Consider the following 27581-nt stretch of genomic DNA (forward strand, 5'->3'; position numbering starts at 1 on the left):
TTCACAGGAAATGTCTAACAATTTTTCTGGCTCCTTGAATAAGACTGTCTGTCCCCACTCCTTGGTCAGTGGAATAATAGACAGCCTGTATTACAATCAAACAATGGGATACTTCAAATATCTTGCCTTTCACTTGTTGTAATTTTAAAATGGTCAAAAGCTGCATTCACTTTACTCAGCTTATATTACTTTGTCTTGGTGTTATCTGTATATTTATAGTATTACAGAAAACATCTTCTAGGGCTGCCCATTTTTGTTGCCAACTTAAAGGTTCATAGGTGTGTACTAGGCTAATGACCCTTTATCCTTTACAAGCCTAGCCCACAGAAGTGCCCTGGCATCATGCCACCCGACGTTAGTTCCCAGTGGTTCTATCAAGTATCCCATCTACTCATCAAGATTTCCCTTGAAGAGGGCCAGTGAGGTGGTCTGCTTGACATGTATACGAAGTCTGTTCCAGAGCATGGGCAGTCTCTCGGTTATGAACCTGTCCCTTCAGCATGTTCTGTTGACTGTGGTAATGAGGTTGTGGTCTTTGGAGTGTGTGGTGAAGAGGGATTGAGATTTCTTTCAATGCAGCATTTCTAACAAAGCTGGGTCATTCATGGCTTTGTAAGTCAAGCAGAGATCACCTCTTAGTAGATGATATGAGACAAAGAATAACTGGAGTTTTTTGAGTCTGTTCATGTAAGACATGTGTTTAAGACCTAGGATCCTCTTTGTAAAGTACTTCTGTGGTCTTTCCAGCTGCTGCATGTGTCTAGTGAGGTACATGCCAAATTGGGCATTATACTGGATGACTGGCTTAATGAGGGATGAGTAGAGAGAGATGATGACCTCTTTCTTCCTGGATATAAAACCCTTGGTAATGAGATGTGCCACGTAGAAGGACTTTCTGACCACAGTGGCAATTTGGTGGTCGAAGGAGAGGTTGCTGTGAACCTGTGTCCCCAGATCTCTTATAACACATTCAGTGTTCAGTGGGCTCCCATCTATGTGGTAATTAGTTGGAACTGAGTTTTTCCCAAAGGGGATGATGATGCTTTTTTTGGCATTAACCTTAAGGCCATGGTTTCGACACCGGTCATTGGTCTCAGTGAGGCCTTTCTGTAGGATGTCTACATCACTTGGGGAGTTAATAATGGCTCCCAGCTTGGTCAGCCAGATTCCCTCCATGTTGGCCTGGACTTCTGAGAAGTAGACGCCAAACAGGAGGGGACCCAGGACCGATCCCTGTGGGACTCCACTTGTGACTAGTCGGCAGTCTGACTTGGGGTCCGCTACTTTCACATTGTGGGTTCTATCTGTGAGCCAGTTTGCAGCCCACCTAGTGATATAGGGATTGATGCCTAGTTTGGTGAGTTTATCAGTAATTCCTGAGTGGGGAATGGTATCAAAGCCTTGCCCAGATCGAGGTAGACTGTATGAACTGCCTTGCCCTCATCCACAGCTCTGGTGACTGACTCAAAGAAGTTAACCAGGTTGAGCAGGCATGATCTACCTTTCAATAAAACATATTGCATGGGATCTACAGTTTGGAGATTCCCTATATCCTTGTTAATTAGGTCCATGATGATGCATTTCATAGCCTTACATATCAGACTCGTCAGGCTAATGGGCAATAATTCCCAGGGTCTGCAGTCACTCCCCCTTTATGGAGAGGGATGACTGTAGCAGTGCACCATTCAGTAGGGACAAAGCCTGAGGTGAAGCTGTGAATGAACAGAGCAAACAGATGTGGTGCCAGTTCACTTTGTAGTTCATGTAGAACACATCCATGGATATTGGCGGGTCCCATAAAACCTGTATTCTTGGCCTTGGACAATGCAGCTTTAACCTGTGCTGCAGTAATGCTGGGTGCCTGGCATTCCTCCGGTATTGTGATTGGTCCTTTGGGGGGGGGGGGTAAAGTTGGCAATGAATCTGTCGGCCAGTAGGTTGGCAATATCTGTTATCTCAGTATAGGAAGTACCATTGTGTAGTAACTCAGAGCAAACCTGAGTATTGCCATGGAGATTCTTGATATAACTATAGAAGGCTTTGTGGTTGTTTTTAGTGTCTGCTGCAATTCTGCCTTCAAAGCTGGCTTTAGAGGTTTTGATGAGGGCTCACAGCTTTTTGTTGAGGCTAATAAGATAGTTTTTCCAATCTTGGGACTTCACCTTTTTCACAGGTTCATAGATTATTTAGGTTCATAGATTAGTACTAGGCTAACTGCCTTTTTGGGCCATTTTAAGCCTAGCCAACTACCCCATGTGAGAATCAAACCTTGTACCTTTGGTTTAAAGGCAAACACCTTAACCATTATGCCAACCTCCCACCCCTGTTTTGCAACAGTTTCTTCCTTCTGTTGTAGAGTTTATTAATGGCAGGGGACCACCAGATTGGATTCCTTTTTTTGGAGGAGAGCTTCTTGGTTCTGTTGGGTATGGCTAGTTCCATGCATTTATGTACATGTTCGTACAGTGCACTGGTTCAGTAGTCATTCAGCAGTCATCCATTGACATGGGTGCCATGAAGTTAGCCACCTCTGTTTTTATGAGCCCAAAGTCAGCTTTGGAGTAGTTTTTCATAGTGGTTACCTTTGTGGGGGGTGCGGGTTAGATGTGGATTTCCATGGTGATTAGTTTGTGGTCGGATCTAACCAGGGAGGAATTGACTATTGGTACTGAGCAACAATTGCCCATGTTTGTAATAACCAGGTCAAGGATGTTGCTTCTTCTAGTGGGGGTAAGAATGAGTTGGTCCAGGGCATTGGAATTGATGAATTCCAGGAAGCATTGGGCCAGTGTATTGGTGCATGAGTAGCTTTCCCAGTTGATGGAGGGGTAGTTGAAGTCACCTAGTATGAGAGTGTTGGGTTGGACCCTAATAGTTTCCAGGGTGCTTATGAACATGAAATGAGAGTCTTGGGACATGGTTGGGGACCTATAGCAGGCTATGACCTGAATCACCGTTTTACCCATCTCAGATGTGTTCTGCTGGGCTACTAGTCTGGAGGTGTGCATATCCTTTATGAATATGGACACACCACCTCCTTTGGAGCTTTGGTCCATGTTCTGGGGCCAAAAGGTGTGGAATGAGTTACAGCCTGGTAGTGCAGGGATGCTTTCTGCTGCTTTAAACCAGGTCTCTGTTACAGCACAAATGTTGATGTTCTACATTTTGAGGAGTGCTTCAAGCAAATGCATCTTGAGATTTAGATTTCTATTTATTTTACTTATTTATTTATTTAACATTTGTTAACCGGGCTAGTCTGGCTGGATACATGTCCATTTTCAGCAGAGGCCCGAGGAGAAAAGCTCCACTAGCATACTATAATTTTACAGTTTAAGAAGAAATCACTAATCAAAAAAACAATCAAACAATAAAAAATCAAACAATGGCTAAAAAAAAAGAGCAAAGTACAATTGAGTATACAGTATTACTGGGCTAGTCTGGCTCGATACATGTCTATTTTCTGCAGAGGGCTGAGGAGGAAAGCTCCAGTATCATACTATAAACATTACATTTTAAAAAATCACTGCACAAAGAAGAAACAAACATTGTGAAGAAGAAAGATACAATTTAAATATATTGTGTTAACTATGAAAGCAGGTAGTGTAGCAGTTATCAGTCGGGTTGGAGCATGGGCATAGCCAGTGATTTTGTAAATGATTTCTAATCTGTTTTGAAAAGGTGACATGAGCCTAGGGAGGTCAGTTCAGTGGGAAGTTTATTCCAATATGATCTGATAGTGTTTGCAAATAAAGAGTCACCTGCTTTATTATGAGATTTGAGAGTAGTTACTAGGAGCTTGTTGGCTGAGCGAAGTGTAGTAAGATTTTTATAAGGTTTGATAAGGTTGTTCAGTATGGGTGTGTTGGTGGGGAAATGTAGAATTTTAAAAGTCATGACTAATTGCTGTAGGAGTATTAGGTTTGGAAGTTCTAGCCAGTTGAGTTGCTTTAAGTTAAGACAGTGATGAGTAAGGAGAGCCAGTTGCAAATCTGGCAATACTATGGTAGGCTAAATTAAGTTTCTGAAGGTTAGCTTTAGAAATGTTGATAAAGGAAGGAGAGGCATACAGTAGTGTAGAGATGAGGTGAGATTGGGCAAGAGATACTCTGGATGTGGCAGTAAGAAAGGGCTTAAGTCTGTAGAGGGCACCTATCTTTTTATTTACTGTCTTGATAGTTAAATCAATGTGATAGTCAAAGTTTAGCTGATTGTCTATGGTGACACCTAGCAGTTTTGTGGAATAGTCAGGTTTAATGATAGTGCCATTGCAGGACACAATGGAAAAAGTGATTGGGGTGGATTTAAGGGTTGGGGTGAAGAGTAGAAGTTTGGTTTTTTTGGGATTTAGGAGGAGACAGATATGTTGAAACCATTTTCTGCTGCTGTGAAAACCAATTGGGTAGAGGAGTGGAGTTCTACTGGGGATGGAGCAGAGCAGATGAGAGTAGAATCATCAGCATACTGTATACAAGTGGATGTAGGGAGGGAAGTGGGCAGGTTATTTACGAATATAGAGAAAAGTAGGGGACCTAAGATGGACCCTTGTGTAACTGGGAGTTGAGAGGATAGTTGGCTGTCCCAAAGGACTGCTTGTTTTCTGTTTGTCAAGTATGAATCAAACCACTGTAGTGCTAGTGAGTCAATTGACAGGGATTCTAAAGTGTGGAGGAGAAGTTGATGGCTGACCATATCGAATGCTTTAGAGAGGTCTAAGAATAGTGCAGAGGAGAACAGGTTGTTGTTGCGATTTTTGTTGATTGTGTCAGTGAAGGAGAGAAGGGCAGTAGAAGTACTGTGGTAGGGCCTAAAACCATGTTGTGAGTCTACAAGCAAGTTGTTATTCAAGAGATGATGTAAGAGTTGATGGTGTATGCAGCGTTCCATTATTTTGGATAGTGGAGATAGAAGGGCAATAGGCCGAAAATTGGAGAGTTCAGAGTTACCTCCTTTATGGAGTGGAATGATATGGGAGATTTTCCAACAGGATGGGATTTTGGACTCAGTTATAGTTCTGTCTATTAAGATGGAGACTGGGTAAGCTAGTTGTTGCAGCTAGTTGAAGATATTCAGCTGGTAGCTTGTCGGCAGAAGGGGCAAGGTTTGAGTTTAGATAGTAATTTATGTAGGCTATGGAGTCTGTATTAAACTTTAGTATCGGGGTGCTGTTTTGGGTAGGGTAATTTGGAGGATAGGGAGTCATGGTGTTTGCCAGAGAGGTGACTGTTTGAGAGAAGAAGTCATTGAAAGTGTTGGCTATTTTGTCAGGTTGGGTTTGAGCTAGGCTAGCTGGGGTGGGTGTTTTGGTGTTCCCAGGATGGAGTAGTTTGTTTATTCCTGACCAAAATTGTTTAGGGTTTTGGTTTTGTTGATATTTAAAGTGATAGTTTTTTTTATCCAGATAGATAAGTTTCTTTGTCGTGTTTCTTAGGTGTTTGAAATTTTGGTGGTCAGTGGGGTTTTTTGTGGACCTCCATTTGGTCCATAATTTATTTCTAGCTCGCATATTTTGTTTAGTAGCTTTGGAGAGCCATGGGGCTGCCTTGGAGCTTAGTCTAATTGGGTGGGGCATGATGGTGAAGAATTTGTAGGAAGGTATTGTTGAAATGGGTTACTGATTGGGAGGTATTTTAGAGTTGACCAGTCATATTCTTTGAGTTCATTTTGAAAGGATGCTAGGTTAAAATCTGTTTTGTTGTGTATGGTGATAGGTAGCTTGCTTGGGATTGTTGTATTTTGTTTAGTGATAAAGGTCAGGAGATGGTCGCTGATATTGTCGGGGAGTATTCCTGTTTTATAGAAAGGGATTGTTGTTAATTAGTATCCAATCTAGAATGGTTTGTTTGTGGGTTGATTTGTTTATTCTAGTAGGGGAGTTAATGGTTTGATGAAAGTTAAAGAGATTAAGGTGAATGGAGGGTTTGGGAGATATGCAGGAGTTCCAGTCAATATTGAAATCCCTAAGATTATGGTTCCTGAGGAAAACTACTGGAGACCCAGCCTAGGATATTTTCTAGTGTGTTAATGTTATTACCTGGAGGGATGTAGGAACATATGATATATATAGCCTTGGTTTTATTAACTTGGAGTTTGAGTATTTCAGCATTAGCTGGGGAGGGGGGCAAGGAGTCAATTAAGGCTACCTGTAGTTGGGATTTGTATTTTTATAAAGATGATCTTGCCTTAAGGTGCTATAACCTGGGGGAGTAAATTCGTTGTCTTTGGTACTAGGTTTAAGCCAAGTTTCAGTGAGACAGAGAATATCAAAGGCATAGAAATCAATTAAGGCATGGAGTTGTGTGATTTTATTGTTGATGCTATGAATATTTAGGTGAGAAATACAGAGGGAGTCAGAGGAGAAAGGTGAAGTAGAACAGTTGTCAGTTAGGTTTGATGGGGTGTGGCTCATGAGAGTATTGGGACCAGGGTTGGGGTGGATGTCACCATGTATCAATAAAAGTGTTTGTGGGACTTGAAATACTTTTAGGTTTTTGCAGGGTATTAAATAAAACTGTTTAGAGGTTTGGAATCTATAGTGGTGTACTTTATGGTAGAGAGGGGGAAGGTAGGGATAGGTTGATAGTATATTAATATGTGTTTGGTCAGGTAGAGGAAGTGTGGATGTGGTGTGTTTGGCTATAACAGGAGGTTGGCTAAGCATAAGATATTCATAGGAGGTAAGAGTATAGTAGTAGAGAAGGATGTTAAGAAGTAGAAGTGAAAATATTGAGTTAAGGTTTAAAGGCATGCTACTAGTGAGATGAGGTTAGCAAGTATAGGACTGAGTGGTATGAACAGTAGAGTGAGGTGAGGCAGCTTGATAAAAATGTGGAGAGAGAGTGTGGTTGTAGGACTTGGAGTATGGTGTTGATTAGGTGATGTGAACAGGAAATGAGATAGGTGGTTAGTTATTTGGGGGAGTGTCTAAGCAAGTATAAAGGTAGGGCCCCTGGGGGTGGGTGGGAATTGGGGGTAGGGTGGGGAAGACACAAGAGAGAGAAGTCCAGCAGGAAACAATCAGAGAAAGGGAGAAGCAAACAGGTAAGCCAGTGAGTTAGAGAAAACAAAATATGAGTAATTTCTGTAATGAGTACAGGTAAAAGTGCAGAGGTTATAGAGTGAGAGGAAAACAGGTAAGGTAAAAGAGGTTAGGTTAGAAAGCAGATCAGGAAGAAGCTTTCAAGAAAGTGTAATGGAGGCAGAAGATAAGCAGAGGTGGAAGAAATGGAGAGCACAGGAGAACTATGATAGAGGTGCCCCTTTGTGGTAGGATGTATGGTTACAGGAACAGGCAGTATAGCACAGGACTAGGTGGGAGGAGAGTAGTATGCTAACAAAAAAGGATAGTTGAGGTAGATAAAGATAAATTTTAAATGGAGGTATCTAATGTGGAAGGGGGGAAAAGTAGGCTGCAGGAGGTACAGGAGGGCTGCTTAACCCGAGGTACACAAATAGAGTAAGTCTGCTCTAGCAAGGAAACATAACATACTTATAATCACAAATAAGTCGGTGCCTCTTGATAGTGTAAGTTATGGGCTCAGGTCTGAAGTTCTTTTAATCCCAGAGGGAAGGAAGGCTGGAAAGGGACTTTGCTTGAGTCTCACAGTTGACCACTCTGTTATAAGGTAAATGTGGGAGAGAGATAGTGAGTGAATAGAGCTAAGTAGCTAGAAGCAGAAAGTAGTAGCAGTGGATAAGCATTTATAAAAAAACAGTATCACTAAAATACTAGGTACAGAGCAATAAACATTGGAGAAAAATCAAATAAAACAAGTTTAAGCGTACAGTATACAGCAAAAAACGAGTAAAAACCTTTACATAAATAACACTTTCTAACAGCATAACAGTTAGGCAAAGGGTTCAAGATGAATGTATTCTATAATAATGGGCCACAATAATTGTTATCAGTTCGTGAACCCTGGCATTCCCAATCCTCAGGGAATTCCTTTGTAAAGTTGCCTTACAGTAAACTTAGACTCAGTAACAGTAGGGGCCCAGAGATAAAGGGGTTCTTTTCAGGTAAACAGGGTTGGGAAAAGGAAGTACTTGCCTAGCATTGAGCAGCGTGACTCTCAGATTGCATTTATTTATAGCTGTTATAGTGGTAATTTGGTCTTTGGAACATCACCTAAAAAAGGCACTACAGGGGTGGCAAGAGCCTTAGCCAGTATTCAGAGACCCAGGGAGACAGATGCAGGCCATCTCTGGCAAAGCATCGAGGTCTGTCAGTCATGTCATCCCAGGCAGACAGATACTGGATCCCCTTAGAATGACACCAGAAACTTAGCCAATTGTTGAAGTCAGTCATTTTCTGCTTGTACTGTGGTATCATTCTGGGCAACAGTAGGATGCTGCTCAGGGCTAGGATCATACCTGCCTGGGCCACATAATCCAAAGCTCCTCCATGTCTCTTTTCATGTAGTCCAGGGAGGTGCATTTCAGGTCATTCACACCCACATGGACAGTGACAGAGTCAAACTTGTACTTGTTGTGGAGTGACCTAAGTGCGTGTGTTATGTGTCAGATTCTGGCACCTGATAAACAGCTGACTGTTACATTCTCCTTATTCATCCTAGTGAGTGGGACATCAGTCTGCCTCACTATTGAGTCACCTATGATAAGTGTATTGGGCAAGCTGTTTTGCCTTAGGGGCTTAGGTTGAGGGGCACACTGTGTAGGTGAACTATGTGTCTTGTGGTTTGTACTGTGTTGTGGTGATCAAGTGCATTTCTGCCTTGGAGGTCTCTGCTGTTTGGGTAGATTTCTATTGAGCGCTTCTGTGAAGGTGGGTGTATGGTTTGTGTTTTTATGTGAGAGCTGTGATGGTGGGTGTTCTGGAGGGCTATGTGTTGCATGTGGTGTGGTGCAGGTGTTGACCTTTTCTTAACCATCTATTCCAGTCTTGGCTTGAGATAACATGGCTTCCAATTTAGATATATAATGCATCTCTCACAAGTCTGAGTGTTGGGAGGTAAGAGGAGAGGGCTGTCTGTGTACATGAGGCAGTTGCTACACTGCCTCAGAATGCCCAAGTTCACCAGGTTAATAGGAGAAAGCACAGGGAACTGACTGTTAGACATGCCAGGAGGGATGGTCATTATTACTAAGTAGCTTGTAGCTTATTAACAGTTACAGGTACAAATTAAGAAAAACAAACTGTTACCAGAGTTGTAGAATAATGCATTCTACTCATGGTGGTATCAGCAAAATTTATAATTCTGCAATTCCAATGAGATTTACTGCAGTTCTGCACTTTATTTATTTGACAATGGATCTTCTGAAATACATTTTAATGGAGATACATTTATGATGGTGAAGTGTGCCATGATGTACCTGCTGTGCACATGCTCAGTAGCAAATAACATAGCATGTGACCTATGCTAGCACTACCACAGGTAGCATACTAATGTTATTCGCTGCCAAGCATGAGCACCACAGCTACATCACAGCATGATCTGCTCATTCAGAGGGATTTCTGCCTTTTGCTCTTTCTTAGGTTAAAATGTCTTGATGTTTACTAATAGGCAGACTTGCTATCAGCTGGTACGATACATTAGTAGGCAAGACTCTTGTAGGTGGCATTTCTAATTATGGATTTTCAGTTTCTTCTTCTTCTTCAGATGTTTTATGAAACTTGTCAAGCAATGTGCAAATCCAGTAAGTTTTGACTGGTTGGAGATATCAGTGGGACCACATTCATTATTTCTGGATGCGCCATATATCTTCCAGGTAGGTAATTCAATACTTTATATAATTTCAAGCCATATTATAGCCAATTAGGTTGTATAGCTCAGGGATAATTTAGTAGCTCCATTGTATTAATCTTTCTTCATTTTCTGCTTTCCAGCATAGTTCAAAAGAACAAGAAAAATATTATCACATTCACTCCTGTCAGAATCCTTGTGTTTGATTAAACTAATTACCTGCAACACCCATTTTACAGTTCGGATAACTGTGGAAGCAATGTGGGATAAATGTACTCATTAAATCTGGTGGCAGTTTTTATGAATTTCACTGCGCATGGACCTATATCCTAACATCACATCTAATAACTATGGATTGGACAAAGTGACTTCACATTCCACAGTATTGCTCCATTGGTTTAGGATGTAAATTCACAGCTCTGTAATTAAACTAAATCATCTGTTCAGCAGAGTGGCCATGCTTCATTCACAGTATATCAAAAGCATGCATTTACACATTTTCAAACTTACCTTATTTGTTGTGAAAGCATCCCAGACAATTACTTTTCCATCCTGTTTAAAAAGTAAAGTATAAAATATAAATGATCATTTTAAAGATGTACATTTTCAAAAATACAAATAATAATAATAATAATAATAACTTCAGGAAAAAAATAATTTCTCACAAATCAGTATAAAACTAGCGTTTTCATGGCTGTCTTCCACAAACTTTTTCAGGTCTAATGAACTACATTATGCATAAGCAAAATATACTTACAAAACAAAAATAAATAAATAAATAAAACAGTTAAAAAAGATGGTTTACTAAACTGATATTAATCAAGCAAAGTATGATATAGGTTGTTACTGTGAACCTTCAGATGTACCTGATGTCTCATTCACCCTCATGCTAGAACAACATGTGCACTGATACTGCTCCAAAGCTTTGAGATACACAACATACTGTTTGTTGTCATCTGTGTGCATCTCATTTCAGCTGCACTGTGACTTCCTGTTCTGGGCCAAACAGTTATTGTCCCCTTCCTGACTGCTTTCTTCAACAGCAATTTGCCGGATTCACAATCAACTGATATCCCCAGGGTAGTACTCAAGAGAATAACATCATATATATTTTTGGGCACTGCAAACTCCGTTAATAAAAGTGAAGAAAGGGTACATTTTCCAAACCATGTAACATTTTATGTGCACAGATTTCTCCCATGAAATAAAAAGGGTATACAGGATGTGTAGCTAGTTGGATAGTCACATGAACCAATTAAAACGCTAAATATATATTTTAATATCTGCTATTCACCTTTTTTTAATTTATCTAACATTGGCATACCACTCCCACCCTAATACTAGGCTTGTTTGGAAAAATTAGCTGTGTGTAGCCCTATTGTGATCCAAATCATGTGAGAATCATTCTAAGTCATTAGATACTTGCCTCCTCATTTACGTTCCTGCAGTTCATATAACCAGGTAGGAAAGTCACAGTTCAAACTAAAAATCATCAGCAGGAAAACACTGGCACAGACAGCTGATATAGCGATGCCTAGAAAACTCCAGTGACAAGAATAGATCTCCTATAATAAAGCTATGATATGCAAATACACTGCAGAAGGTATATTATATAGTGAGATTGTAGAGTAATCACTCTCAAAAGGATTAATAATATGTTCTCAATTATACAGATTTAGCAAACATGTACATTTAGCAAATGTATTAATCCCTTGTATTTCATGTTATTCCCATATTTTGTATTGGAGACTTTCTCCCTGGGCTTCAACTGAAAAAGAGCTACTTGCTGCCCATTTGGACTTGCCCAGTAAACAAATCCAAATAAGGTAATAAATATTAAACTAGGAGTGATCAGAATATTGTAAATTCCTATCATTAGATCCCAACTTGGTACATTTATTATTTTTTTCATCAGCTTTATTCAATAACCTGACTCCCCAAAGCAGCTGAATAAAGAGCACAAGTGTGCAGGCATGCAGGGTTTAAGGAAATCTTTACAATATCAGCTAGCAAGGCACAATCGAACAACAAAAATACTTAGAAAGATAGATGTGATAAAGGCGATGTGTAGTATTAGAACAGATCAGGCTCTATCATGCACTATTACAAATAAACTAAAAATCTCAGCACAGGTGGAAAAACGTAGAAGATACGCAGGCAAATATAAAGGAAAAGTACAAAAAAAACAATTTATTGATGACCCAAAAAAGTTTTATAGAGAATTGGGAAACAAGGTAAAAGGAACTGAAAGACCACCAAAAAAAGAAATAGATACATTTTGGAGAAGTATTTATGAAGATCCTGTGAAACACAACAAAGATGCTAAATGGATGGAAGAAGTAAAAGAAAGAATAAGAAGTTTAAAGGTACAGAATATGAAATGTGATGAAGTAACAGACAGAGAGACTGAGACAAAGTTAAGAAAAGCTTCTAATTGGAAAACCCCAGGCCAAGATGCAGTAACTAACTTCTAGTTAAAAGTATTAACATCTTTGCACAAAGATTTATCCATGAGTAAGAACTATTTATATGTGTACCCTGAACAGACCCCAACCTGGCTAACAGGAAAAACAATGCTCCTACTTGAGTGAGCCTGCAAGACAGTGAGCTATGGACACGTTAGTTTACAAAGTCTATTGAACATGTGGGAGAAACAGACAAATGTAGATTTTGTAAAATAGAATTGGAAAACAGTCGCACACCTCGTTGCTGGTTGTGACATACTAACGGCAGAAGGTCTGTATACTGAAAGGCATAATAATGTGACAAAACTGTTACACCAAGGCCTGTGCAAACATTATGGTACTGAAGTGGCTGAAAAACACTGGAAATATGAGCCACAAACCATCACAGAAAATTATTAAGTCTACATCACATGGAATCACCCATTATCAACAGTTCAAAAGATAGATGCTAGAAAACTGGATATAGTGGTCCACGAAAAGAAAACAAAAGTGGCATTGATCATTGAAATCCCCACATCCAGTGACTACAGTGTCTTGCGCACAGAGAGACACAGTCATAAAATATCAGGATTTGCAGGCAGAAATGACAGCATTATGGAAGAAAGATAACCAGACAGTTCCAATAGTAGTAGGAGCAATGGGTCTTTTAGAAAAAGAATCTACAAGCATATTTAGATATGTTACCAATACATGTAACTCCGTACAAACTACAGCAAGAGTCATTACTGGGCACATTGTGGGTGCTGCATAGAGCACTTCTGGCTGACAAAGACTGAAACAATACTAATTTCATGAACTTTTATCATACTTTGACTTAGAAATGGGGTTCATCCCCATCATGGTATTAGAAACCCAAAAGATTTGGAGAAATTAAAAAAGGCCAATATTAGAATGATAAGCAAAACTGGTTCCTGACACCATTTTAACACTCATGCTGCATATAGCTAAGAACTCTTTTAAAAAAGGCAGTTGTGATAACACATATATATGGTGTAAAACCAAAGGCAGGAAATTAAGTAAAGACTATCCTGGATTAGACACTTTTGAGCAATTATAATTATCTAAAGTGTTGTGATTCTGTGTATAAGAGCTACCAGAATGTTTTCTTATATGCATTCTGTAGCTTTCATGTATTGAAAATAACATACTAAGCAGTAAAACAAATACTAGCACACCATGCATTTTGAAAGATCTTTTATTGAGATTTACTCCAAGTGTTTCCATAGTCCAGCCACAAACCCTTTTCCCATTTTTGCAGAAGGGATCGGCGTGTCACTTAACAGTGACAATCATCTGGAGTCAAGGTTTACATCACTGGATGGCTAGCCCTGCCACAGAAGTTCTTCCACACCACACACATGTGGCCAATTTAGAGTGTCCAATCCACTTACTGCACTTCTTTGGAATGTGGAAGGAAACCGGAGCATCCAGAGGAAACTCATGTGAACACAGGGAGGACATGCAGACTCCGAACAGAAGGCACTCCAGATGAGAATCAAACCAGGGAACCTCTTGCTATGAGGTGACAATGCTATGCACTGTGCCAGCAAATATTTTTCAAAATAAAACAAAAGGACCTGTTAAAGAAATATAATGGTATTGGTATTTGGACTTCAGTCTACATTTTAAATCACCACAGTGGTTTGCTACAAAACAACAGCAGCAGTAAACAGATATGCTCCAGCTTCCCATCTTCATATTTTTTTGTTTTTTATTCATGCCACACCAAGGTCAAAGAATTAATCCATCTTTATTTATGTCTCTGTGGATCTAGGCAGAGCTCACACATTAAGCATCTTTTGCTTTTAATGCAACAAAGATGCATTTTCATATCTAGGATTCCCATCACATCTTAATTAATTTGATGTTATCAGCACTCAAACTGACTCTGCAGAAAAGAAAGGCATTAAGTAATTCCATATAAAGTATGGAATGCATTAGAATCTGTATTAGCAGTAATAGCAGGCCCTGTGGACATTAAATATTGCAGATATCATAATACTTAACAGACTCATATTTTATGCTACCTACAAAATATGCAGCACATTGCTGTATGCAAAGCTCACACAGTAAGCATTTTTTTGCTTTTAGTGCAAAAGAGATGTTTCTTCATATCTAGGATTCCCATCACATAAACTTAATCCGGTGTTATCGCAATTAAATTGACTCTGCAGAAAAGAAAGGCATTAAGTAAGTGCATAGAAAGTGTGCCATGCATTAGAATCTGTATTACTAGTAATAGCAGGTCCTAGGGGCATTAAATATAGCAGATACAATAATATTTAACAGACTCATATTTTATACTACCTACAAAAATATGCAGCACATTTATTTCTGTTATATTCTGTTAAATATCTGAGCTGAGTACGCATTCAGTGCATATTTTTTTCTTAGCAGCTTACATTTTTTATAAGGTGTATTCCACTGAGGCATAAATACCTATAAAATTGCTTTCTGTTTTAAGCAGTAATTCACATTGACTGCTATACCTGGGAAGAACTAACGATTCTTCTTTTATCTTTGCACCAGTCCATGCAAAGTACTTTGTTCCCATGGCCTTTCAAAGTCCTTCGCGTTTTCATCACAAACTGACCCAATGACTCCACTCGTTCTGCAACTTGATGGACTGCAAACACAAAATGGGAAACAGGAAATGAAAAATCAATGTAATCTGAACTAGTTCACTATTTACAGGACACATTAGACTTAACTGTATGCAGTAGCAAAGTGCAATTTTTCTCAAAGATGTTGGGTATGTAACTACTGGGGGTGCGAGTGGAGCATCCCCTATATTCACTTATAAATACTGTTCACATTCAATTGATGACTCTTCTGTGATTATTATGTGCGGTGATCATAAAACAGTCAATAGTTTGTTACAGAGTTTTATCAGATGTTTTAATTCAGGAAAAATGTGCAAAAAAAAAAAGGGAACCTCTTTCAAATTCAATCACAATATATTACTTCCTACTCTAGTGCTCTGTTTTACACTATTAGTGCATGTTTCTTAATCATTGAGTGGAATGCAATTTACTGTCCAGTCAGGCCACTCTGAGTGCATGGTTTACTTTCAGAAATGCCCCAGGGATATTAGCTTAAAGCACAAACAGTTCTGCTCGCTGCATGTGAATGTACTAGTATTGTATGAAACAAAGAATAATGTGAAGGGAAAAAATGTAAAAATGAAGCCTACCACAATCATACAGTAAAACAGAAAATGCACAACAATGTCAATATTAGTACATATTTACAAGCTTTCAAACTGTTACTGCATAATAACACATCACACAGACACAAATGCATCAATATATATAAAAATATAAAGCTGCTACATATGCATATGGGTAAAATGAAAAGCTCAGAAATAACTGCAATAAGTACAGATTGATCTTTGAGTTCATGATTATCAAAGCCAGCAGTCAGTGTCCATAGAAAAGTGAATGAGAAAATAATATTTAGGTGCAGTTTTTTTATATTGACAGCCAACTAGATGAAAGACAATTATGGCCAAGTGTGTTTCCTGCAACTCATTCATGCCTGCGTTCTGTGGTCTATGGCCCTTGTCTTGTATACCCCCTTACTTAAATATAGCAACTCCAGGGTCACATCACTTCTAGAAAGGAATACACTCAAAAAAATTGTCTTTCAACAAGAATGCTTCCAGTTAAAAAGACATTACACTCTTGCAGTTAGCAGACGGGATTAAGGCACTGAGATGTTTGCAAGCTGCTTCCCTTGTCCAAAGTCTGTTTCCATAAGTTTCCAGTTAAATACTGTGTGAACCCAACAATACTCACAGCAAATTGTGCTGGGCTTTTCAATTGTTTCCTGGACCACATGCCTACTAACTACCCATGAACACACTCATATTTTTATGGATCCTGTTAGATATTCTATTTATCTGATAGCTATAGGGTGTTCCTTAGTTCTATTGTCTGACCTACAAGAACTAGTCTTCAAGAAACATGTCTGCCATAACTCCATGCTGATATTTTCCATGGAACATACATGTTTCAAAATAACCTTTGATGTAAAGGAAAGCTTTTGTCACAGTCTTCGCACAGACTTTCAAGATGATTTCAATCATGCATTGCCTTATAGATCAGACAGAGATCACCTCTAAATAACCACTAACAAACAAAGAATAATGGTAATTCCTGAAGCCGTTCTAAGTAGTGAAAAATGTTCCAATCCTACGGATTTTAGTACCTTTTCAGCCTGCATCAGGTATTCAGTTTTAAGGTAAAAGAATGCAGCACTGTACTGAATAATGAGCCAGATCGGTGTGGTATAAACTGGTACAGTGATCTCTCTGGAATAACTATATGTGCCATTTACAATTTCTTCCCGTTTCCTCAAAATTAAAATTTCCCAAAGCTTCTAACAGATAAAACACACCAGTTATTGGCTAGCTTGTTAAAACAATACAATTTATCTATTCATATTTATTTACTGACACTTGATTACAGAGAAAGTCTAACTGGGTAGGAGCCTATTTTCAGCGGGAACCTGGGGAGAAAAGTACAAAACATTTTAAGAGCAATAATTTTACAAGCTTTAAAAATAATACAAAAAAAACTGTTACAATTTAAATAATTATACCAAATTAGACACAATATGAAATCATTGGTTAAGAATAGATACAACTTATAGGACAATGATTTAAAAAAGCATTTTTTCTAGGCTAAGTCCACCATCCCACCCAGGACCCCCATACCCGTCTCAGTAATAAACATTAATTTCATGGTCATGTAACTGCGGAGAAAAAATAAAAAACTACAGAAAGAGATAAGTTGCTGGTACAGACATAAAACAGTACTGTTTTCTATGGGGAGCAGAGACTGTAGAGTTCAACAGTTGGTGACTTGAACTCAATGAGTTTAACACTCATGCAATTTACAACTGACCAAGTGTAGGATAACGAATGCACATTTATTTTATTTTATTTATTTTACATTTGTTGACCAGGCTGGTCTAGCTGGATACATGTCCAATTTCAGTAGAGGCCCGGGGAGAAAAGCTCCACATAGAGATACATAATAGTACAATTACATAAAAGAAGTTATACAGTGTTAAAAAAAATATTTAGGAAATGTAAGATAGTACAGTCAAATCGAAAATCCCCCCCCCCTTTTTTTTTTTTAATAGTATTCCAGTTCATAGGTTACAGTGATAATTTATGCATAAAATGCTTATAATTAGTGTACGTAGGATAGATTGTAAATATTTCATATGAAGACATGAAGGAAGGGAGGGAATGAGTTAGGGGGAGAAGAAATTAGCCAGGGTTAGTGCAGGTGCATAGCCAGTGATTATTAAGATGTGATTTTAGATGTTTTTTAAAAAGTAGGAGAGAAGTCTGAGCTGTGATTTCGGTCGGAAGTTTATTCCATAATTTTCCTACAGAGTTTGAGAACAAGGAGTCACCTGCTGAGTTGTTTGATTTAGTAATGTTAATCAGTAGTTTGTTTGAGGAATGTAAATTTTTGAGGTTGTTATATGGTGTGATAAGGCTAGAGAGTATAGGAGTGTTGCTAGGTTGATACAGGGTCTTGTGGGCTAAAGTAAGGTGTAAGATTGAAGCTGGTTAGGGAATTCAAGCCAGTTTAAGTGTTTAAGATTTAAGCAGTGATGGGTTCTGAAAGGGGAGCCTGTAGCAAATCTAGCAATATTATTGTAGGAAGTTGCTAGTTTCTTGAGGTTGTTTTTGGAGATATTAGTATATATGGGAGCAGCATAGAGCAGAGTGGATAAAGGTGAGTTCGAGCTATGGCAGACCTAGCTTCTGGTGAAAGATAGTTTTTGATGCGATAGAGGGATCCTAGTTTCTTATTAATTAATTTTATTGTATTGTTTATGTGTGTCTCGAAGTTTAGGTTGTTGTCAATTGTTATACCTAGCAATTTAGTGGTAGGGTCAGGTGAGATAAGGGTACCATTATTAAAAATAAGATTTATTTGTACAGGGGAAGACTTTTGGGTTGGGGTGAAAAGTAGCAATTTAGTTTTTTTGGGATTTAGAAGAAGGTAGCGGTAGGAGAACCATTGTTCAACAGTGTTAAAGGCTTTTTGAGTAATTGACTGAAGTTCGGTTGGTGAGGAGGCAGAGCAGATTAATGTAGAGTCATCTGCGTACTGAATGCAGGTGGAGTATGGGATTTCAGATTGCAGGTCATTTATGAAGATAGAAAATAAAAGTGGGCCTAAAATAGAGCCCTGTGGAACGCCGAGGGAGATTGGGCGGTGATTGGATAGTTCATTTTGCCAGAGTACGGCCTGCTGACGATTGCCAAGGTAAGATGTAAACCATTTTAAAGATAGAGAATCCAAGGAGAGAGACTTAAGGGTGTGGAGTAGAAGTTGATGGTTGACCATATCAAAAGCTTTGGATAGGTCAATGAAAACTGCGGATGAAAGTCTATTGTTATTGCGGTTGTTGTTGATACAGTTTGTGAATGATAGCAGGGCAGTGGTAGTACTATGAAAAGGTCTAAAGCCATGTTGGCAGTTGGCAAGTAGGTTATTTATAAGAAGGTGATTGAGTATCTGCTTGTGAATGCATTTTTCCAAAATTTTAGCTATAGGGGATAGTAAAGCTATGGGACGATAGTTGGAGAAGTCATTGGAAATTCCACCTTTATGTAAAGGGATGATATGTGAGATTTTCCAGATTGATGGTACTTCACCTTCTTTTATAGATCTGTTTATCAGAATGGAAATAGGGTAGGCTAGGGCTTTAGCACCTTTTTGCAAGAATTCTGCTGGGAGTTTATCTGCAGATGGGGAGGTTGGTTTTAACTTTTGGAGAAGGGAGGAGATGTAAGAAGTGGATACTGGTTGGGGGTGAAATTGTGGGGGTGGATTATGGGAATATGTGGGCAAGTTAGATATATCAGGTGATAGGTGGCTAGCTAGAGTTTGAATGGTTTCTGTGAAGAAAGAGTTGAAGGCATTGGCAGTTTCTTTTGGATTATTGGATTTAGATCCTTGGGGACTGGGTGTGATTGATTGGCCTGGGTAGAGAAGATTATTAATACTAGCCCAGAATTTTTTAGGTTGTCTGGTAGAGGATTGTTGTAATTGTAGATAGTAATTCTTTTTATCTAGTAGGATGGCTCTTTTAGTACTGTTTCTGTGTTCTCTAAAGGTTTGATGGTCTGATGGATTCTTGGAAGTCCGCCATTTTGCCCAATATTTATTTCTAAGTAGGATTTTCTGTTTAGTAGTAATAGTAAGCTATGGGGCTGGTTTAGCTATGATTCTGATAGAACGGGTTGGAGCATGATGATCCAAGACAGCCAAGAATGTAGAATTAAAGTATTCCACGGCATTGTTGAGAGGGAGAGTTTTTAGCGGAGACCAATTACATTGATTAAGTTCTGCTTGGAAAAGTTCTAGGTTGAAATGCTTTTTTGAGCGTATTGTTCGGAAAGTGTTTGGGAATGTTATGTTGGTTTTATGTCTAATAATATATGTCAGACAATGGTCACTAAGGTCATCAGGAAGGATGCCTGTTGTGTAGGTTTGCTGTGGGGTATTAGTTAGTATCCAGTCTAAGGTGGTTGCCTTGTTATTGATTTTATTGGTTCTGGTATGGTGATTAATTAGTTGTGAGTAGCCATACAGGTTAATGTGGGTGGTGGGATTTATATTTGTGCAAGAGTTCCAGTCAATGTTAAAGTCCCCAAGAATAATGGTTTCTTGTGGGATATTACTAGTGAGCCAGCTAAGAATGTCTTCTAATATATTGCAGTTGTTCCCAGGGGGGAGATAGACACAGATGATATTTATGGCTTTACTAGTATTTAGCTGCAGTTTGGAGATTATTATTTCTGCACTAGCATTAGTAGGTAAGTTAAGGTTAAGTGTACTGATTTGTAGCTCAGTTTTATAGAGGATTGCTACTCCGCCTCCTTTTTTGGAAGTACAGTCGAGTCTAATAATATTATAGCCAGGTGGGGAGATTTCAATGTCTTTAATGGAAGGTTTTAGCCATGTTTCTGATAAACATAGGATATCAAATGGCTGAGTCTGTAAGAGAGCATGGAGTTGAGCAACTTTGTTGCATATGCTGCGTATGTTCAGGTGAGCAATAGAGAGTGAGTTGGTAGGTTTGGGAGGAGGAGGTTTTATAGTATTATTGTGGTTTATAACTGTTGTGGGAGGTGGATTATTTGGTCCTGGGTTAGGGTGAATATCACCATCTAATAGAGATAGGGGTGCTATAGGTTTAGGGTGCACTGGTTTGCTGTGGAAATCACATAGTTTTCTAGTTTTTGGGTAAGAGAAGTTGATGTGAGTAATTCGATGATATTTTGGTAATTGGTAGCAAGGTATATAAGGGATATTTAGCCAGAAATGAGATGAAGGTTTTGTTTGTGATAAGGTATGTTTGGAAGGTAGTAGGAAAGGGTTATTGGGAGAGTGTTCAAATGAGGTAAGAAGGTAGGTAGAGGCTAGAGAGGGTAATAGGAGTAACCAAATTAAAGTTTGATTTTTGTGGGGGATTGTAGGGATATACATTTTTAAGGATGGTGATTTGAGTGGATCAGTGATAGTTTGGGAAAAGAATTTGGGTAAGGTAGAGAGAAAGGTGTAAGGAGAAGTGATTAGGGATAGATAGTGTGGGCAGGTTTTAGAGGAAAAGGGGGTGGGTGTAGTAATTATTTGGTTATGTGACTGGAGTAATTTTGATGGGGTGTGGTCTGTAGGTGGAATAAGTTTAGGAGCACTGGGGTGGGTGGAATTTGGGGGTAGGGTAGGGGAGCGGAGTGAGCCTGAAGGGCGAACGGAGCGGGATCAGACAAGAGAGAGTTCTGCCAAGGAAGACAATCAGTGAGGTTGAAGAAAAATTCAGCAGGTAAGTTTGTTAAAATTGAAGTTTGAGAGGGACAGAATGTTAGAAAGAAGTGGCTGGTAGGAAGAGATAAAGGCTGTTAGAGAGATAGTAGGTAAGAAAGATGCTAAGAGGGAAGGTAAAGACACAGTGGAAAAGCAGGGGCCAATGTGCTATAGGTAGGAATAGCAGGTTTGTATCAAATTGGTAGGAATAGCATATAGAGTGACGCCACCTAGTGGTCAGGAATATGGATGCAAGAGCAAGGCCTTCTTTAGGTGATGGCAGGATAAGGGAAGGATAAAAGTGGGACAGAAGGAAAGATAGGACACGTATTAGAATTAGGGAAACGTGCAGGAGATTAAAGTAAGTGGGGGGGGGTTGACTGCTGACTACCTAGACTTGGAAGCTTAGGCTAACCTAGCAGAAGCTAGGTAATTAATCAGGTTACAAAAGTGACATTAGTTATCTGCGTACATACTTTCACTGGTTTAAAGTAAGGGAAAGTTTCTCTGGGAGCCCATAACTACTTCCTGAGATGGATTAATTTCAATGGCGACCAGCAGATAACATTCAGTTGTTTGCTGTAGGGGCAAAATGATGTACAAAGTTTCACTGGTTTAAAGTAAGGGAAAGTTTCTCTGGGAGCCCGTAACTACTTCCTGAGATGGATTAATTTCAGTGGCGACCAGCAGATAACATTCAGTTGTTTGCTGTAGGGGCAAAATGATGTACAAAGTTTCACTGGTTTAAAGTAAGGAAAGTTTCTCTGGGAGCCCGTAACTACTTCCTGAGATGGATTAATTTCAGTGGCGACCAGCAGATAACATTCAGTTGTTTGCTGTAGGGGCAAAATGATGTACAAAGTTTCACTGGTTTAAAGTAAGGGAAAGTTTCTCTGGGAGCCCGTAACTACTTCCTGAGATGGATTAATTTCTGTGGCGACCAGCAGATAACATTCAGTTGTTTGCTGTAGGGGCAAAATGATGTACAAAGTTTCACTGGTTTAAAGTAAGGGAAAGTTTCTCTGGGAGCCCGTAACTACTTCCTGAGATGGATTAATTTCAGTGGCGACCAGCAGATAACATTCAGTTGTTTGCTGTAGGGGCAAAATGATGTACAAAGTTTCACTGGTTTAAAGTAAGGGAAAGTTTCTCTGGGAGCCCGTAACTACTTCCTGAGATGGATTAATTTCAGTGGCGACCAGCAGATAACATTCAGTTGTTTGCTGTAGGGGCAAAATGATGTACAAAGCTTACTATAATTAAGCCCCAAGATAAGGAGCACAGCACACAGGTACAGACTATGTTTTTTCTAATTTTGGTAGCTGTGCAATGGGCAGTGTGTAAACTACTGTTTAACAGTGTTTTTACATCTTTAATAATGGTGTAGTGTTCCCATGTTTTGTCCAATTAGTTTTGTAATCATACTTTACGCCATTCTGTCACGACAACACTTGCTGACATTAAAGGTAACATCATTACTACTGCACTATCAACGCATTTTGTATTTCAGACTGAATGAATTACATTGTACAATTTGCAGTCATTGGCGTATTTGGTAATACAGAGACTGCATCCCACTTTGGTACCAGAAAAGAATACTCTGAAAGAAGTGGCCCAGTTACAGAACTCTGTGGGACATCCATTGTAACTCCTTACAAGAATGACATATATACTTCCCCCACACCTGACGTGTGCTGCTTAGCCTGCTTTTTACCTAATTAACTCTATGGATCAACATTTAATGTACTTCAGTTGCCATTTATTCATTTATACAGACAATGTGTTGAATACCTTAGCAAAGTCCAGATAAGCAGCATGCAAACTAAATCTTTCTTCTCGTGCACTGTAAGTCTTTCTTCTTATGAACCACAAGTCTTTCTTCAAATGCTGCTGTTGAGCCACCCCACCTCACACCAAACAAATGCTATAAGATTCAGAGGGTAAGATTTCTCCTTAACAAACCCTTGCTATTTCACACCTAAAATAAGGTAGTCCTTTGTGTCATTTTAGGTAAGTTCCATTCGAGCCTCCCATAACTTTACAGAGAATGATGGTCTCCCTGATCGGTCAGTTATGATACCCCCACCCCACACACAGACATACACTTTGTACTCTAGTAAAACTGCAGTCTGTTGCCATACATCAATCACTTCTAGATATTAATATTTAATTTAATATGACTGACAACAGCTTAAATATGTATATTACCTGATTCTATATAGCAGGCCACCAGATATTATGCTAGGTCCCAAAATGACACAAATGTTGTCCAGGAGGGGCTGACACAGACAAACAACTGGTGTCACCGCCATGGATTAAAACTAAATGCCAAGAAATGCATAATAGTATCCTTTGGGAAGTCATCCATTCCTGGTAACTATCATATTGACAACACACCCCTTAGAGATGACCCAGTAGTCAGATACGTTAGGGACACACATAGATAGTAATCTAGCCTTTGACCATCATGTGTCTACAGTGGTGAGGAACTCATTCTATGTTGCTCAACTTATAAACAAAGGTATGGCATCTAAGTCATTGTTCCACTGTATTCAGCATTCATCAGACCTATCATTGAGTACAATGCCCCTTTGGTATGTACTTAACAAGCCACATCCAACAATTGGAATTTCCACAGGGGTTCCTCACTAAAAAAAATACAGGGCATAAGTAAAATGTTCTATGCAGACCGCCTCAAGGCCCTATCTCTGTATTTTGTCTCCTACAGGCTTTTGAGGAGAGATCTATGCCTGGCATACAGGGCATTGTCAGACCCCACTCTGATGGTCCTCCTGCATATCCACAAGGCAAACAGCACCAGAATTACCCATTCTAAAGAATTAAACCTTGTCTGTGATATAAATAGGACCTGCTGGAGAGAGAGGTATTTATCCCAGAGACTACCCTGTCTATGGAACAGGCTCCCCATCCATGTGAAGCAGAGTTCCTCCCTAACCCAATTCAAGTGCAACTTGGGCAATTCAATAGGAAACCGGAAATTCATCCCTGGTTTGGCACCTATGTCTCTAATGGACACAGGTAACTTGTAAATGGTTCATCTCCCAGGCCCATTCTTAAACTTAAGAGTATCAGAACTTGTCAGAGATTTGGGATGCATGGCTATGCTTCAAAGGCCCTTGTGGTCATTAACCTAGTAAACACCTATGAACAAGTTCAGACCTCAAAATGAGCATGATGGAACCAAAGGTGGAGGTGTACCCATCTTCATTAAAACCAAATACACTTCGAGACTGGTCAAACAGCATGACTCTCCTGAACTATTCCATGTCCAATGAACTATTGGGAAAGTACCACATCACATCATTGCTAGCTATAGCTCCCCCACCATGAACCAGGATAAGCACACCACCTACCTTGATTTACTGGAATCTCTCTCCATACAGCCCAACACCTTAGTCTTGGGAGATTTCAACTATCCTTGTCTAGACTGGGGGACATGCACGAGCAAAAACACACAGGCTCAGAGGTTCCTGGACTTTGTTAATACAAATGACATAGAACAGACAGCCTGCACCCCCATTAGGGGCTCTAATGTTCTTGACATAGTAGTCACCAACATGGGGGGTTCACTGTAATTCCGCATTCGTGATGCCCTCCCTGTTTAGGTCAGACCACAAATCAGTCTCATTTGAAGTAACTACTGGAACTGACACCCTCACAGGAACAAAAATTATAAAAAAACTTCACCAAAGCTAACTACAGCATACTAAGCAATGGTAGAAAAAGCTTTATATCACCCACAATCACAGACAACAATGATCAATATGCAGAAGTGTACACAAATGCTCTGTACAAACACTTAACCGACTGCATAAACACTGCTGTACCTGACCAGATCAAAACTAGGTCTTCCTGTAAAAACAAGCCATGATGGTGGATTTCAAGTATAAACATATTATATAACAAGAAGAAAAAAATGTTGTCCAAAAGCAAGAGGGATATCACCCTACAGAGGAAGAGTTACCTCCTAAGCCTAAACAGGAAAATTAGAAATCTTGTAAGGTCTTCTAAAGCAAATTACGAAACTAAAATCACATCCCTAGCCAAGGATAATAATAAGGCATTGTTTAAACTATGTCTGATGTCTCAAATGGAATACCCAGCTATGTGCCAAACTGGTTGTAGATGGGATCACTCATACTAAACCGGAAGATATCACCAACCTGCAAGCTGACAGATTCAGTGCAAACTTCACCCCCTATCCCCAGCTACCATATCCCAAAGCATACCTGACACAAGTCTTCTGTCGAGTATCTCTAAAGAACAGGTCATCTCTATGCTTGCCACACCCAAAAACACAGGCTCAGTGGGACCAGATAATATCCCAGGTTGCTTACTAAACAATCTAAAACAAGACCTAGATGACTCACTTGGTGTTCTTTTAAATCATAGCTTGAGAACTGACTATGTTCCTGCAGAATGGAGAACAGCAACAGTAATTCACCTGCACAATGGGAGGCCATCAAGTGACCCTGGGACCTACAGATCCATAAGTCTAACCAGCCTCATCTACAAGGCCATGGAAAGAATTATCATGGACCTTATCAACAAGGATGTAGGAGACCTCCAAATGCTGGACCCAACCCACTTTTGCTTTGTTAAGGGTAGATCATGCTTATTAAACCTGGTAGACTTCTTTGAGAATGTGACCAAAGCAATGGACAAATGTAGAACAGTTCACAGAGCCTATCTCGACCTTGCCAATACTTTCGATACAATTCACCAATCTGGCATCATTGAAAAACTCTACAAGATAGGGATTAACACTTACATTACTAGATGAGTAGCCAGTTGGCTCACTGACAGAACACACTTTGTCAAAACTGGTGATTCCACCTCCACCAGTAGACCAATCACCAGTGGAGTCCCACAGGGGTCTATTCTGGGCTCCTTACTATTTTGCATCTATTTCTCAGAAGTCCAGGACAAAGTAGACAGCCTTTGACTAACCAAGTTCAATGATGGTTGCAAACTGGGAGCAATCATTGAGTCCCCCAGTGATAGCAACATATTACTAGAAGGGCTATCACAAACAAATGATTGGTGCCAAAGCCATGGTCTAAAACTAAATACAAAAATGCATTATTATTCCCTTTGGCAAAATTACAATATGGACAGCACCGCCCTGAGTTCCAACCTAGTGCTGCAAGACTTGGGAACACAGGTTGATAGCAATCTGAACTTTGACCACCAAGTTTCCACAGTGGTAAGGAACACCTTCTACGTAGCACACCTCATAAGCAAGACAAAGGGATGTTATAACTCCATTATACTCAACCAACATCAGACCACTAATGGAGTATAATGCACATTTTTGCATATACCTCACCAGTCACCTACAGCAGCTGGAGAGACCTCAGAGGCTGCTCACTTTAAAAATACAGGGACTCCAAAATATGACCTACGTGGACAGACTGACAGCCTTGTCACTTTACTCTGTATCTTACAGGTTGCTGAGAGGTGACTTGTGCCTGGCCTATAAGGCAATCTCCAACCCTGCCCTGATGGAAATGCTGCACATCCACAAGTCAAATGGGTCAAGAGTCATTCACTCTAGGGATCTCAACCTTGCTTGTGACATTAACAGATCATGCTGGAGAGACAGATACATCTCCCAGAGACTGCTGCCTCTCTGGAATAGACTCCTTAATCACGTAAAACAGAGCTCCTCACTGACCCTATTCAAACACAACCTTGATAACCGGATGGGAGACTGAAAATTTGCCCCGGGGTGGCACCCATGTCCCTTATGGATAGGCATAGCCACCACTGTTGATCACATACTTGGTCTGTTCATAAATTTGCTCTGCAAACTACCCAAAAAAAGAACAAATGGAGATACTTGGGATTAAGATGGCTACGCTTGTAAAAGGTCTAAGGCCGCTAACCTTGTAACCTCCTATAAACTTATGAACCTATGAAATATCAATGGCTTTATGGAGACAAAGTTTTGAGGAGTACATCAAATTAATTCTCTTTTAGACAGAAATTGAGACTTGTCATATTATTTCAGCAAATATTTTAATTTGAATAATACTGTAAAACTTCTGGAGGTGTCCTTACCTCTTTACTATATTTTTCACAAAGGCCATTACTATGGGAATACAACTAGAAACCTTAGAAAAAGTTCAACATGCATCTGTAAGGGCCCTTAAAGCTAAAGAAGAAAACCATCAAACCATTCCTAATGGCCGATCTAATTGACAGCCCCTTGCAAGCTGACCCTCGCTCCAGTTATGGTGAACAAATGGGTTGATTGTTCTGGTGGGTGCTGATGGTTGACAGACAGTGAGAGCAAAGAATGTGCAAAAAATAGTTCAAAAACTTAAATAATAACCCAGGCTCCATGTCAAGCAGACGGTCTAACATGAACAGGTCAGTAAACAGCAACTTATGCTAAACAGGAACAATAGAACAGGTTTGATCAGGTTGGAAAACGCTATACACAGTATACGGACGGTACAGTGGTGCAGCGGTTGCATTGTAATCTCAAACCAAGAGGTTCTCCAGTTCGAGTCTCGGCTAGAGTGCCTTCTGTGCGGAGTCTGCATGTC

The 27581-nt window shown here is 39.6% G+C and overlaps 1 protein-coding gene across 1 annotated transcript in view; it reads right to left on the reverse strand.

Annotated features, from left to right (window-relative positions):
* Positions 1 to 27581, reverse strand: part of GNB5 (G protein subunit beta 5) — a 1344368-nt gene that overhangs the window by 1151372 nt on the left and 165415 nt on the right. Inside the window, exons 2-3 of the mRNA XM_044078823.1 lie at positions 14656 to 14792; positions 10212 to 10253 (exon numbers count right to left, since the gene is read on the reverse strand). Coding sequence (XP_043934758.1) covers positions 10212 to 10253; positions 14656 to 14792 — 179 coding nt within the window. The remainder of the gene's footprint in view (positions 1 to 10211; positions 10254 to 14655; positions 14793 to 27581) is intronic.

The sequence above is a fragment of the Protopterus annectens genome, chromosome 7.part1 (genome assembly GCF_019279795.1).
Source record: "Protopterus annectens isolate FY-2018-M chromosome 7.part1, PAN1.0, whole genome shotgun sequence".
NCBI classification, from domain to species: Eukaryota; Metazoa; Chordata; order Ceratodontiformes; family Protopteridae; genus Protopterus; species Protopterus annectens.